The 15019-nt window shown below is 42.7% G+C and overlaps 3 protein-coding genes across 3 annotated transcripts in view; 1 reads left to right on the forward strand and 2 right to left on the reverse strand.

Annotated features, from left to right (window-relative positions):
* Positions 1–1673: 1673 nt before the first annotated feature.
* Positions 1674–2401, forward strand: LOC6573376 (enhancer of yellow 2b transcription factor). Its single transcript, XM_001999421.4, has 2 exons — positions 1674–1998; positions 2061–2401. Exons 1-2 carry the CDS (start codon positions 1783–1785, stop codon positions 2181–2183), a joined length of 339 nt encoding a protein of 112 aa, XP_001999457.1. The 5' UTR covers positions 1674–1782; the 3' UTR covers positions 2184–2401.
* LOC122756794 (putative uncharacterized protein DDB_G0288537) lies at positions 2243–4399 on the reverse strand. The gene is made up of 3 exons (XM_044007315.1): positions 4274–4399; positions 3236–3424; positions 2243–3175 (listed from the first exon to the last, which is right to left on the reverse strand). The coding sequence occupies exons 1-3, from the start codon at positions 4397–4399 to the stop codon at positions 2549–2551; spliced, it is 942 nt and encodes a 313-aa protein (XP_043863250.1). The 3' UTR covers positions 2243–2548.
* A 195-nt stretch (positions 4400–4594) lies between these two features.
* Positions 4595–15019, reverse strand: part of LOC6573375 (protein AF-10) — a 29204-nt gene continuing 18779 nt past the window's right edge. Inside the window, exons 7-12 of the mRNA XM_032733589.2 lie at positions 9029–9470; positions 8665–8959; positions 6412–7126; positions 6162–6348; positions 5913–6077; positions 4595–4923 (exon numbers count right to left, since the gene is read on the reverse strand). Coding sequence (XP_032589480.2) covers positions 4595–4923; positions 5913–6077; positions 6162–6348; positions 6412–7126; positions 8665–8959; positions 9029–9470 — 2133 coding nt within the window. The remainder of the gene's footprint in view (positions 4924–5912; positions 6078–6161; positions 6349–6411; positions 7127–8664; positions 8960–9028; positions 9471–15019) is intronic.

The following is a 15019-nucleotide window of genomic DNA, read 5'->3' on the forward strand; positions in this document are numbered from 1 at the left end:
ATGTACTGCTAGCAAATTTTAACGAACTGAAACAGTATCGACATGCCACAAAATTTTCAATTTCATCGCCATTTTCATCAATCATTGTTGCAAAAATGTTCCATACTGTACTCCGCCCGCGTTTTTCCTTTAGCTGTATCTGCCCACTAATAATTTTACTTTTAAAATCCAGAGTTCCATCATTAGTAATGACATTCACTGAGCCATCCAAGGGGGACGGACATTCAGATTCCGAGCTCTATATTCAAAATAAGCCATGAATGAATTAAATAGTTCAAATATATAAATTGTATACCTGTTCATAGAAGCTAATTTCATTTTTGATCTCTAGCAAGTCCATTTTACATTCATACTTATCAAGGAGCAAAAGGAATAATGATAAATTAAAGCGCCAAGTGCGTTGAGCCACTAACCATACAACACATAGTCTGGAACGAAACGAGAAGTATACATCGAAAGACTGGGTAAAGTAAATGTTAGAATAATAAGAAGCAAGGAACGAAAAGCGAACGTAAAAATATTTTGTTCGTTATGTTAAGTTACCGATTTTGCTTATTTCAGGTTAGCTTTAGCATATTACTATTTAATACACATACAAACAAGTTTTCACAGTATTTCGAATTAAAAATAAAAATATAATAATAATAAAAGATGATGAATTTAACAAAAAAAAAAAAAAAAAAAAAAATATATATATATATATATATATATATATATATATAAAGGTAATTTCTAAACATAGTAGTTAGTTTTTATAAGTTTGTTTAGCTTAGTTTGTTATTCCTGCATTTATTTTCAACTTTTAGCTTAATTCAATCCGTAATTTCAGTACCGTTTTATTTTGGTTCGTTTGGTTTGCTTTGTCTACGATATTGTTTGTTTAGCTTGCAGCGTTAAAGCAGAGCAAAACAGAACACTTCGGGACTTGTCGTCTCGTTTTATTTGTATGTATTTGTGCAAAATAATGTTATCTTTGTTATATAATTCGTGTTTTCTGCTTTATTTATTCTCACTCATTGAATTAAAGATCGTGTGGTATGAGACCAAGCACATACTCATACTCACATTTAATTTAATTCACTTCCATTCAATTCGAATTAATTAAATTTGACGTGGGTATATTATGAGTGAATACACACTGACCTCACCACCAATTGAGACATTCGAATACTTCTCGGGGCCTTTAAAGTACTTGGTATTTTGCTCAAATTCGCCATCCGCTATTACTGTTATATCCAACAAATGAGTTTCATTTGTCACAGTTACGTAATAATAATAATATGTTTTAATGTCCGTTTTGCTTTCAATTAATTATAAATACAACAAAATGTTTAAGTTCGTCGTCACGGTAGTCGGCCGATTACAAATTAAGTTCTGTCACGAATTGACATATTGAAAAATACAAAACTATCGATAACATCAAGACAGCTTTCAAATCTTAAAGAGCTCAAGTTTGACAGTTCGTAAGAACAAAACAAAACTATTATTGTATTTTCATATATTTAATATATAATAATAATAATAATAATAATAATATGACGGGGTTTAAGTGCTTTAACAAAATTTGCATTGTTGGTATTCAGGTATTTGGTATTTTGTGGTGGTTAAACAATAACCGATTAAAGCGATAATAAACTGATCAAGTATTTTAATTCTAAAAAAAATATCGATGCCATCAAGCTGGCTTTGAAATACTTATTCGAGTGTGTTGAAATGTACTTTGTTATTGTTGCATTCAGAACCGACAAATACAGAGATTTATGTTAATAAAAAAATTAAACTATGGCAGACAGCAAAGATACTGGCACCGACTCTAAGTTTACATATAAGTCTTTTCTTAATAGTGCTGATACCAAAGAATTAAAGGATTTTCTTGAAAAGCGTCTAAATGACTGCGGATGGCGAAAGGATATTGAAGAAATGATACGGAACAAATTGAAGGAAGGTGATTCAGCTAATGTTTCACGCGAAGAGCTTGCCAAGAGTATTATACCGGATGTGAGTTTCGAACTGGTCAAGTTTATATTTACTTACTTGTCTTACATTTTAAATTTATCCAGGCTCGCGCTATGGTGCCAAATGAGGTGCGCGAGGAAATGATGTTACGCGTACGTGAAGTCCTCGAAGCTCCAATGGCAGCCTCTAACGACAAGGAGGAGAATTCCGATGGAGGGATCTGTTAGCACAAGTTCATCTAGTTCAAATTAAAAATGTCCAAGACAAAAAAAAAAAAAAAACATAGTTTAAATTCTAGCACATTTGCTGTGGTTTATTAACGTGTAATTAAGTAATTGTTTATGTACATATGCTTACGCCTGCTAATGCTAATTACGAATTGCGCCATTAGTTGTACAAATGTATGTAATAAATAAACAACTTAATTATATATATATATATTCGATTACTATGTGTTTCATTCTGTACGATTGGCTAAACAAAAAAATAATATACATATGTAGTTTGGGGGTTTAGGAACGCGGTTTTTGCGGGTGGCTCTGTGAAGAATTAGGCTACAAATAATAGGGCTAATTGTTAAATCTGTTGCGCTTTACTTATTCAATAACGAGTCAATTGAAAAGTCTTTGAATTTGGCGTTGGAATCATCGATAAATAGCTGTGTTTGCTGTTCTGGTTGTTGTTGTTGTTGCTGCTGTTGCTGCTGCTGCAACATTGTTGTTGGCAGCATTTTCATTAATTTGTTACGCGGCTTGCGTAAAAATTTGGTATTGATTTGAAATTTTTGCGGTTTGGTGTTGCTCAAAAGAGTTTGTGGCGTTGTTATTGTTGATGTGGTTATTGTTGGTGCTGTTGTTGTTGCTTGAATGGCGCTCATTGTTGCTGCTGTTATAGTTGATGTTACTGTTGCTGTTGTGGTGGCAGCAGCTGTTGCACGATGTGATTGCCGCCATCTGCGCAGCTCAGAGCTCGATGTTGCACTCACTTTATCTGACACTGTAGCGGCAACTGCAACAGTTGCTGTTGGAGGCCTCACCGTCGCGGCGTTGGCACCAAAGCATTTCAGAAAGTTCTGCACATGTATTAGGCTATCGGTCTCATCTTTGTGCCTTCTCTGTCGCTGTTTGTCCTCGTTCTCATCCTCCGCCTCATAGTCCACCGAGGAATGCTGCTGCGAGGACGATGAAAACGTGGAAGAGCTGCTGCTATTGCTGCTGAGCTGAAATCGAAATAATTGATTTAATTTTGTTTTCTGTAATGCGACAGCACGCGCACTTACATCGTCTTCTTCATTGTGGTGTTGCTGCTGGAAGCTAACGGCAGTTTGCTTCAGCTTTGTGTATGTGTGGATTTCGGGCTTATCGGTGATCAGTGGCTTTGTTTTGTTGCTGGTGCTATTGGTCGGCCGGATGCGTCTGGCCAGTGTCGGCTTCTTCTTCAATGGATGCGGGACCTGTTGCTGCTCATGCTCACGATATGACTTTCAGCTAGATTTGGCGAGGTTATCGTCGCGCCTTTGTTGGGACTGTAATAGAGATGACAACAGTATGTTAGTTAATATGCGAGTGCATCTGTAATGTTAACGCATAGAATTAACAGTAACAGTTTATATTATCTTTCAGCGCTGGCACACAAAAACAACGAACAATTTACCATATACAATTATTATTAATTTGTTGTGGCAGAGTATAATTTTTGGATGAGAAAGGCGCTTGCAGTTTGGGGGCAAAACAAATCACATGAATTTGGAACTGGTTGAAATATCGATTGAATGTAAACATACAGCATGATGGGTCGGCATAAAATCAAAATGATATAAACATGAAACAACAACAGATATTAGATAGATACATACATATACATAGATATACATATATGGTTGGATGTGCATATGTATGTGTCAACTGTAATTGTAAAATGCTCTAAAGGAAAACTCTCTCACGCACACGCACACATACACACACACTCACACACACACATGCACCCACACGCACACATACACACACACTCACACACACACACATGCACCCACACGCACACGCACACACTACCTGGTGATGCGTGCTGTAGAGCGCATGATGCGCTGCGTAGGAAGAGGTGGAGGAGCTACTCAAGTCATCAACGTGAACGCCGCCGGCACCCAACTGAACTTGAATGCTAGGAAAGTGGTGTGGGTGGTGCGAATGCGGATGCGCGTAGTGTGCCACACCATGTTGCAAGCTGCCTGTTGTTGTTGTTGTTGTTGTCAACGTAGCTGTTGCTGCTGTGGTTGTTATTGTTGTTATAGTGGTTGCAGCAATCGCTGTAGCTGACCCACCTCGTCCAATTGCCGCAGCCGGGCCCATACCGACGCCCAACATATGAGCGGCGACAGCGGCACTGCCGTGGTGCAAATGCGATGGCTGCTGCTGCTGCTGTTGCTGCGATTGCAGATACGTCGCATGTTGCTGCTGCTGTTGCTGCTGATGCTGCTGCTGCTGTTGTTGTTGATGTGTTGTGTGCATGCTGTTGCTGGCGCTGTTATTGCTACTGTTGTTGCTGTTGCTCGCACTACTATTATATGATCCATGAGACGTTGTAACGTGTCTAATGCAAAGATTTAACAGTGACTTAGTTGCATTTGTAGTCATTTTATAACTCACCTCAAGCCCAAGCTAGTTGTATTGCCCATGGCTAGGTTGGTAGCAGTTGGTGTCGCTGATGTGGTTGCATTGGAGTTAGACGCTATGGGATTGTTGTTTATATTGTTGTTGTTGCTGCTGCTGTTGTTGTTGCTGTTGCTGGTGCTACTGTTGCCACGAAAGTCCAGGATGCTGCTAGCGCTGCTAGCCCGACTGTTAGCCATTGTTGGTATTGTTGTATTTATAGCGGTTGTGGCCAGCGACACGGCTGCTGCAATTGTTGTGGTAGCATTGAGAGCACTGCTGCTGCTGCTGTTATTGCTGTTGCTGCTGCTGTTGTTGGAGGCTGACGTGAAAACGGCAAAAGTTGTACAAGTTTTCTCTTTTTACACACATGTTAAGCTGTGAAATACTATTTGTGTGATTGATTGTGTGTGTAGCTCAGTTGCATGCACCAAAAAAAAAGTCTGTACAGAATGCCCAATAAACTTCACCATTTAACATGATTGATTACAGCAACTTGTTCTGTTAGCATAGAGTTGAGATTAGATTCAAATGATAACGCGCTGTCACTTAACTGAGACTGCAGCTGTTAGTTGCGCCCATGCCATTGTTAGGCTTTTACAGTTGGTGAGAAAATGAAGATTTGATTAAACACAAGTCAAATAAACATAATTTGTTGATAGATTTTTTGTTTGGTTTAAAAAAACACATTTTATTCATTTTTAAAATAAATAAAATAAGGAAAAATCTTGCGTTCGTATGTGCATAAAAGTAACTTAATTTTAATCATATTTTGAGTAAAGTAAAATAGCTCGGTTTGTTACATGTGTAGGAAATGTAAGTTAAACCTTATCTAAGCTTAAAATTGGTTTTAAGTACGTATGTAGAAAATTGATTGAAAGTGTATATATGTATGTTTATAATTTGTACAAGTATTCATTCTTTTAAAAACGTTTCGATTTGTTTTCAATTTTAGCTGGATAAAATGTATTGTTTTTGCTTATATATATTATGTTATATTATGTTATGTACAGTGATCGCTTGTACCCAGTTAAACTTAAATTAATTTAATTAATGCGAGAATATATGCGAAATGTCATTTGTAGCATTAGTATGAGGTCTGGCAACGCCAGGCATAACATAGACTGTTATATTTACTTTCTTTTCATGTTCAATATACATATGTATGTACAATTACAAAAACTTGATTTTATTTTGTAGGCGCCTCCATTAACCATGTATTTGTAGTTATGTGTGTGTGTGTGAGTGGGTGTGTGTATGTGTGTTGCGGGTGCCGACACCAAGTGCTATTGAGTGGATGCCACTACTTACCATGCGTCTCGGCTTTGGCATTGTTGATTGCATTGTTGAGCGGTATCTGGAGGCGGGCATTGACGGCCAGCAGGTGATCCCGTCGAGCTATCAGGCTGGTCACATGCTCTTCGAGGCGCAAATTCTCGCTCTGCAGCTGATGGAGGCAGTTCAGCAGCGAAGCAACTGTATTTTAGAGAAAAGTAAAAGTTTAACTCGATTCGCTCGTGGTATGCGTGTGTTTCTCTTTTGGGGATTAGCCATACTCACTGTCAAAATGCTGCGCCTGCTCCATCAGAAACTGGGAGCCTTGCTCCCACTGGCGTTCCAGCAGCTGTTCCAAGCTCTGCGGTATAGGCATGTTGCCATTGATGCCGCCGCCGCCAAACATGGATTGCAGCGGATTCGGCGCTGGCGTTGCACTGCCCGCAGCAGCAGCCGCCGCGTTGGCATTGCGCTGCGAAAGTAAAGGAAAAGCGATTAGTGGGACGACTTTAAATAATTGAATTGTGGTATTTACCTGCTTGCCGGGAAACGGCACACCAACAAATTGCGATGTTATGGGGTCGGACGTGTAGATGGCATGATCCTGCACCTCCATGTGCAGTTGCTCGGACAGCTTCTGGGCCACGCTGCTGTTGGGATTAACATGATTGCCCAGCATATGGGTGGCTGTGTGCGTTATGATGGTGTTGCCAGAGCTGGAAGTGGTGCTGCTGCCACTGACGCTTGTCGCACTCGTGGCAGGCGTGGCAGGGGGCGTGGGCGTGCTGGCTGGCACGGTGGCAGCTCCGATGCCATTTTGCAGGATGCGCACATCCTTGAGATCCGGTTGAGTGGCAGTCGCTGTTGCTGCTGCGGCTGCCGAAGCAGCAGCCGCTGCCAATGTCGCGTCCTTGGCCTTGCGGCCACGCTTACGCACATTGCTGCTGGCCGTGGTTGGCGCTGCTATCGCCGTGTGTAAAGCGGCGCCAATTTCCGAGCCGGGCGAACTAGGCGGCGAGTCCTTGATGGCGCTGGCCGGCAGCATGGGCACATCCAGCTGGTTGCTGATTGTTTGTGCCTCGTAGCTGAACTTGAGGCCGCCACTGCTGCTGCTCGTGTTGTTCATGCTGCTGTTGACGCCTAACAGACTGTTGCTGCTGCTGCCGATGGCGTTGTTGTTGCTGCTGCTGCTGGAGGTGGTTGCTGCTGAGATGCTGTTTGAGCTGCTGGCCGTGTTGAGATCGGGTGTCCTATAGCATTTTGATGTTGATTTATTGTTGTTTGTGGTTGGTGTTGTTGTTGTTGTTGTGGTTGACGATGACGATGATGATGATGTGGTTGTTGTTGTCGTCATGGAAGAAGCATTGGTATTTGTATTAATAAATTGCAAAATTTCTAAATCTTGGTGTTGCTTAAGCTGTTGTTGTTGTTGCTGTTGCTGCTGTTGCTGTTGCTGTTGCAATTGACTAAATTGATTACTAGCTGAACTAAGATTAGTGGGTGAGGAGACGTTAGCGGGTGGTGCATTGCTTAAACTAACATGTTGCTGCTGCTGTTGCTGTTGCTGATACAGCTGCGATTGCTGCGCCCGCAACATTTTTTTATTCAACGGCTTGGCAGCACTGCTGCCAGCAACATTGTTGCCGTTGCTGTTGCCATTGCTGTTGGCAGCTCTACTGTTGTAACTAGCAACAGGTTGCTGGGCGTGTGTGGACATGTTGACGGGCGAGTCTAAGAGACTAATAACAGCATTGCTGCTGGCTGAGGACATTGAGGATGTGGAGGAGCACGAGGAGGATGCTGAGCTGCCGGCATGATCTGTGGCAGCAGCATGACTTTGGCTATTGTTGTTGTTGTTGTTGTTGCTGCTGCTGTTATTTTGGTTACGCGTATTGCGAGTTGTTGCCGGCGGCGAGTCAATGGAGGAGGAGGATAGCGCCTGCAACATGACCACCGGAGATGAGTTTGCCTGCGCCAGAGCTTGTGGTGGTGGTGTGGGTGTGGCACGATAGTGGGGCGAACTGTGGCGACTGCCGCTGCTATTGCGGCTCAGCTTATCGACTGTGCTTAGGCCAGTTGCTGATGCACTCGAGGTTGTCGCCAATGTTGTTGTTGATGTTGCTGCTGCAGATGCTGATGTTGCTGCTGCTGCTGTGGCTGCAGCTGTTGCTTCACTTTTGTTGAGCGCAGCAGCGCGCTTCTTGCCTGATCGTGACTGCGGTTTGGTGGGCGTGGTCAGCGATGAATTGGACGTGGAGGAGGATGCGCTGGCAAGCAGCGATTGTTGCTGCTGTTGCTGATGCTGCGACGATTGTGATTGCTGTGGTTGCGTTGTTTGGTGGTGATTGTGGTGGGTTTGGTGAGCTGGGTGATGGTGGTGATGATTACCATTCTCACCAGAGCGCGATCTACGTGTTGTTGTGGTTAGTTGTTAATTTGTGGTGGGTTTGTTATATTGCAATGTGGTGGATAAAGCAAAATGTCAGGCGAGAGCAATAGAATTGGGAGAGAGAAAGAGAGTAACATATTTTCTTTAGAGAGCGCAGTATGTGAGTTAATATTGGCGAAATGAGTGCGAATGTGTGTGTAAGTGTGGATATATAAAGATATATAAATGGAATTGCAGCACGTGATTGGCTTTCGCTGAGCACAAACTGAAAACGTAATAAAAAGCAACGCAACAAAACAACAGAACACAACTGAAACTAATCGAAACAATTTGTTTGTTGGCCTGTTGTAACTATGAGCCATGGTGAATTTGCTGTGGTGAGTTTGTTTCCATAATTACCTGCTGCGTCGCGCCGGTGCCGCCTCCTGTTCCTGCAGCTGCTGCACACGAGTCGTCTGCTTCTCAAAGCTGATCTTCAAGTTTCCGCTCTCCGTCGTGGTGGCCGTCAGGTTGACCGAGCTGGCGCTGCTGCTCACCAGCCCGCCCAACGCTGGCGAGGACTTTCCGCTCTGATGTTGTATAACAGAGCCGGAGCTGGTCGCACTGCCTGCCGCAGTTGCAGCTGTCGCGGTGCCCGTTACAAATGCGCTGCCGACGGTCAGCGGTGACTGTGTCGCCTGAGCTGGGTGCGTTTCTGTGTGAGATTGAAGGAAATAATAAATTCGTGCTATTTATTGTAATTTAGGCATATTGCTGAACTCACCACTGCTGCTGCTGCTGCTGCTGTTGGGCAGATTGATGCCAGGTACATTGGCCGTGGACAACGGCACCGAAACATACAAGCTGGGTGCACCGCTGCTATTGCTGCTGCTGGTGCCAGCTGCTCCACTTGTGACAACATTGTTGTTGTCCTTGTTGCTGCTGCTGCTGTTGCCATGTTTGCTGTTGCTGCTGCCGGTGCTGCTGCTGCTACTGCTAATTGTTTTGCTTGCCTCTGATTTCGCATAGCCACCAATGGCCGCACCGCCAACCACGCTGCTTGCACTGCTGGTCGAGATGGTGGGGGCGATTGAAGTGCTCGCTGAGGTTGCTATCGTCGTGCCACTGGGTGCTATCGCTGCGCTTGGTACTGTAGTGGCTAACGTGGCATTCACCTCAGCAGTGGCGGATGTTTGATGCGTGGGTGGACTCAATTCAGTGCGTTGCTGCAATCGATTAAGTATGGAAATTACAAATTAGTAGTTTAGTTTAAATGGGAATATATATTTCTATAGAAAATGTCAGGGGTCAAGGGTTAGGGTTAAGGAACTACATAAGATTTGGCTTAGCAAATGCTCGAGTTGATTTCCAGAATTCGCGTTCATCAGATGAAATCTGGCGATAGCAGCTCTTAGTTTTTTCTCCTTTTCTTTCATATGCTACAGCCATTAAAAATCGTGTCGACACTTCCGGCCGCAAATTGCGGCATGTAAACACACATGTTTACAGACATAAAGCGTAAGAAAAACAAACAGAATCAAAACACAAGATTAACATTAACATTGGACAGTAACAGCCGGCTGTTAACAGACAGCAACAACAATCGAAGCAAAGCACAGTTGCTTTTTACTGGGCAGGGGTTACGGCGGCGCCACATGTGTTCCATATAGATTATAAAAGCTGCCAGTCAACAGACACATTTACACGCACGCACATATACATATGTATGTATGTATGTAATGCAACTCAAAGCTTATCGGCTGCGTCGACGTCGCTGTCAATGGTAAAAGCAGCAGCAACATGTAATAATGTGACTCAGAGTCAGAAAAATGCAGCAGCCGCTGTCAAAACTCGGCGAGGGCAAGAAGTGCTGCAACAATGGACGAGTTTTTTTTTTTGTTATTTTGTGGTTTCCCCATATGCTGCCAGATGCAGCGATACACATCTGTGTGAGTGTGTATGTGTGAGTGTTTAGAACGAGCAGCCAATGTTGCTTGTGCAGCTAATGCATGAAACAATAAAGAGCAACACAACAGACGTTGGGAACAGCCGTTCCCATTCTCTCATGGTATCGTGCTCTTTTCCAAAACAAACTGTTCCCTTTTATTTGTTCCCACTCTCTCACTCTCCCGCTCTCTCGTTTTAAATGCGTGAGCGCGTTGTTGTTTATTTGGGTGGTGGGGGTTCAGTAGCTGTCATTGATGTTGTTATTGTAATGGTATTGTAGTCACGTAGACAGAAACTATGCACAGCGTTGCCACCTGGTCGTAATAGGAACAACTCCAATCAGAAGTCACAAATCATTTAACGCCCTGCCACCTACCTACCTGTCCAGCTGCCAGTCAATCTAGCCTGCCTGTTGCTGAATGTAATAAAAAGTGTCGAATTTCTACTAAACACATTCACGCCTCATTAGATTTGGGTCAAGAAAACGCAAAGACAAAATACAAACAAGACGCAGAGGCTGTAAAAAATCGGTTCTATGAATTCAGTACGGAGCAGCTGTTGGCCAAAAATGTCCGCCATTACTGAAAGTGATTATCCTGTTGCTGCTGCTGCTGCTGCAGAAGCTAATATCCCATCAACCCCTTTCTGGATTGCGTGCTTTGCATTTGCATTTGCGAATGGGTCTCACTGTACTTCCGTACATAATTCAATTGCTGTACAACTTTTTTTATTCGTAGACCCTAGCAAGCCTTTGCGAATTCAATAAAAGCGACAGCCGGAAACCAAATACCAACTATAAATATTATATTGGCGTATGTCTGAGTAGCTTTCCGAGAGGGTTCGCTCTCTCGCACACATTCTCACACTCTCCGATCGGGCCACAGAAAAGGGTTGTCCTGCTGCACATTTCGCAAACCGAGCACATCGCGAAATTTCCTGAATTATCCAAATTGAAATAAATGGATAACAGAAAAGGAATGCCAAAGGCAAACAAACAAACGCGATTGGAACAATGCACGACCGAAGGAACGGCTCCTGTGAGTTAGACAGGACATTGAGTTTGGCTTTGCCAGGTAGAGACTGAATGGAAGAGCTTAAAAACTAAGCCATAGCAAAGTATTTCAATACTCTACTTTTGCCAATAACAGCATTAGCTTTCAATTCATTATAATATTTGATCTTGGCAATCTGAAGTTCAACTTCATTTAATAGAAAGTATGCTATTAATGATTATTTATCAGATTATACAAATTGTGATAAACTAATAGTAATAAGATATAAGATATATGTTGAAAATTTGTTGGTTTATACCAAAGCGTAGTTATATCATTTCATCTAAAGTCAATTGAAGAAAACATTGAAAAGCTATAAATGGTTAAAAGAATTGATTTAAGCATTTTTACGATTCTTACAAGAATTTTAAAATATTAGTATCGTTCTCTCTCCCCCTCTCTCTCTCTCTCTCTCTGCTTCTCTACATAAATATATTTTTTAAATTTTCGAATATAAATATCCCAATCATGTGTATAGCAAAAAGTCCTGCTTGCGAATTGAAATATCAATGCAGAGCAGAACACAAGGAAGAGCACTGAAGACAAATTTCCCGCATACCTGAGACGGCTGTAAACAGGGCGAAAGAAGTAGAAGTGTAAAAAGAAGTAAAAGAAGAAAACGGCAGACATAACTGGCAGCTGTAATAAGATCGAAGCCAGGATCAATCAGCTGCCAGGAAGCAACAGCCGCAACAAAAACAGAAACGTCGGGGTAGTAAAATACACAACACACACACACACACACAGATACACATATATACATACATAGAGAGCCCAGAAGGCAGCTGTCGTAAACTAGGCTGAGAGCCTGCAGAGACACAGGATACAGCCAGGCATTATCCTTGAGCGCGCCAAACGAAAAGGGATAAGGCGAACAGCTGTCTGTGCCGCTAGCTTCGGGCTGTTGCCCCGACTCCTGTTAGTGCAGCACGTAATGCCACATGCCACATGCCACACAAAACTAATCAATAATCGGGGCAGCCTGCACTAGTTGCAGCTCAGGCCAATTGGAGGCATTCCTCATTATAATTGCAAGTGCGCCGCCTGCACTGCCTTCTTTTTCCTCCTCTGCTGCTATGTGCCACTTGGCCAGGTGGCAGGTGCGACCGCTCTCAGGTTGCAGCTGCACGACTCGAAATAACTGCGTCTTCAATTATTGATGAAGTGCCAAAGTGTTTGTCATTGAATTGTACAAACTTTAAACTGGCACAAATGACCCGCATAACTTATGCAAATTGTCCTTTCCAAGAACTCCAAATCGCCCCCTTTCACAGAGGATCACTTTTCAAAGGGGTCTAAATGCATTCCAAATACAAATTTAGTTGAAACAAAATGCTGATTTAAATATTAATGGAGTTTTCCCTGGCATATTTCTTAAGATCTTTTCACTTTGAATGCAAATCATTTTATGACTTAAGACTTTTTTTTTGTTGCTTTCGGTCTATTTTTAGTTTTATGTAAAATTTATAAACCAAATTGCGTTAAAAGCTGGATCAGACAATGGATAAAATATCTATAAAGGTTTTGCTGATTTAAATATTACCAAGAAATATGTCAGGAAGCTTTTTGAAACTGTTTTTTTTTACATCTTTCTCGGGATCCTTTTCTATGACTTCATTGCTTTTACTTTATGTTTAGTTTTTTGATATATCAATTTTTTTTAAATTAAATATTTATAGAGTTTTAATGGGGGTAGTTTTTAGTTAGTTTTGGGACTCCTCTCTAGTAACGAATGTGGTGAATAGGTTACGATAGCTGATTTAATCAATGAACGAAATTAATATGACGATTTCCTGAAAGTTTCGCATTCTGTTTGAAAAAAGGTTCGTCTGAAGGAAGTTAGCAATAAAGGTAAAAGTTATCTAATCAAATCGTTTGCTTTAACGAGTCCAAACAACAATTGCCAGCCTTGGATGACACATCTTGGATAAGGCGAACAAGTTCTCAAAATAGAATCAGCACTTAAGAGGGAACCATTGCAGTGGCAGTTGCAAGTTGCAACTTGCAACATGCTGGCGACAAGGGCGCCAATTTGTGGGATAAACTAGACACGGATTGGTTAGAATTTAGGTGTGGCTTCTTACCCCGGAGAGCAGGAAACGTATTTTTAAATTGTGCGGGTATGTGGTAGCAGCAGCGGCAACTCCGACAGCTGCTGCACTGATGCCGCCGCCGACGCCACCACCGCTGCCGCTGCCGGTCCCCAAATAGGAGGGCGACGCTGAGGCAGAGCCGCCAACATATTCGATGGTAGCCGATGGCGTTGTCGAGGCGGACGAGGGCGATGAGGAGGCGGATGTCGAGTGCTGGCTATTGTTGTGATGAGAATGCGGCTGGTGATGCGAGGATTCGCGATCTCTGTCCCGCTCCCGATGCCGGCGATGCTCCCGGTGCTCGCGATGCTTGTGTCGGTGCTCCTTGTCCTTTTCACGCTTTTCGCGCTTCTTCTTCTTGTTCTTGCGGTGCTCCTTGTAGTCGGCCATCTCGATATGATTGTTGTTATTGCTTTCCGCCGTAGCGGCCATATTCACCATGGTCGCCGTAAAGTCCAGCGTGCTGCTAACTGTTGTTGCTGCCACGGCCACGGCGGGCGCCACATCCATGGGCTGGGCATCCAGTGTGTCCATCATCATCATCTTGTATTCTGTCTGTGATCTTTGGAGAGATCACAGTTTGGGCTTCTTTTTATTATTCAGTTTCTTTTGACTTTGTATTCTTTGTTGTTTGGCTGCAAGCCAAGTTCACGTTCTTTGTGCCTTGCCTGCTTTTTTAGCGTCAATTTTGTTTTGTGCCCTCTGTGATTAGCCGGATGGCAGGCATAGTCTTAGTGTCAATCTCAGTCTTGCTTTCGACTCTCGCGCTCACAGTCTCTCCTCTCTCTCTCTCTCTCTTTCTCTCTGTTCTCTCTTATTGTTGTATCAATTGTTGTTGATTCGTTTTCAATATTATTATTTTGAATGCTTTTTGGGCCTCTTATTTTTATTTTTCTTTATTTTCAAATCACATTCACACGCACACACCTAAATCACGGCACGCATACGTGAGAACCAACTGGCAAAGTGTGCGTAGCCGTTGTTGTTGTTGTTGTTGGGGTGAATAACTTGCGTGGCGGCGACTGGGCTGGCTGGCTCTCCCTCTTTCCTTCTCTCTGTTAGCGTAAAAGACGCGCTGCGCTCTCTCTCTCTCCCTCTCGCTTGCTCGTGCACAGCACACACATACACAACACAGTCGACTCTTTGAATCGTTTTATTTTCTTCTTTTAGCTCCACATAAAACATACAAATTGAATTTCTTTTAGTTGAAAATTGGCTTTTTTTGACAGCGTTTAAAACATGTGCTTGGCTGGCCACGTGAACGGATTATATTTAATCAGTTTTCATGCAAGAAAAACAACTTCTGACTGCTGACACTAAAGGCCATAAAATGGAGCACACTTTACGCGCGTTTTATTGGTGTTATTTGCAGTGCTTGCAGTAAAAACATTAACCAATTTCGACAAAAACGAACAATTACAAATGCCTCTGGTTTGCAACAATGCACAAAAACGAATACACATGCACTTCTTATGCATACACAAAAAACGACAACTTAAAAGACGAAAACCAGAACAAGCGGCGGCCGCGACAGCGTTGTGAATTGCTGGCCGTGCGGAGTTATACTAAACTCTGCTCTCCGACGATGGTTTTTGTTGCTGCAGTAGCACACGCAAACAAGACCCAGTGGGAAAACTACCTCTGAGTATATGTACCTTTTCTGTATACCGCGGTGGTCGTTTT

The sequence above is a fragment of the Drosophila mojavensis genome, unplaced genomic scaffold, assembly GCF_018153725.1.
Source record: "Drosophila mojavensis isolate 15081-1352.22 unplaced genomic scaffold, ASM1815372v1 contig_16, whole genome shotgun sequence".
Taxonomy (NCBI): Eukaryota; Metazoa; Arthropoda; class Insecta; order Diptera; family Drosophilidae; genus Drosophila; species Drosophila mojavensis.

Bases quoted from the DNA above. Each gene is read 5' to 3' on its own strand.
- LOC6573376 (XM_001999421.4), top strand. From the start codon at position 1,783: ATGGCAGACAGCAAAGATACTGGCACCGACTCTAAGTTTACATATAAG. The intron at 1,999-2,060 runs GTGAGTTTCGAA...AAATTTATCCAG, and splicing joins CCAAGAGTATTATACCGGAT to GCTCGCGCTATGGTGCCAAA.
- LOC122756794 (XM_044007315.1), bottom strand. From the start codon at position 4,399: ATGCGACGTATCTGCAATCGCAGCAACAGCAGCAGCAGCAGCCATCGC. The intron at 3,425-4,273 runs GTGGGTCAGCTA...TCATATCGTGAG, and splicing joins GGCTGCGGCAATTGGACGAG to CATGAGCAGCAACAGGTCCC. The intron at 3,176-3,235 runs GTAAGTGCGCGT...TTTCGATTTCAG, and splicing joins ACCACAATGAAGAAGACGAT to CTCAGCAGCAATAGCAGCAG.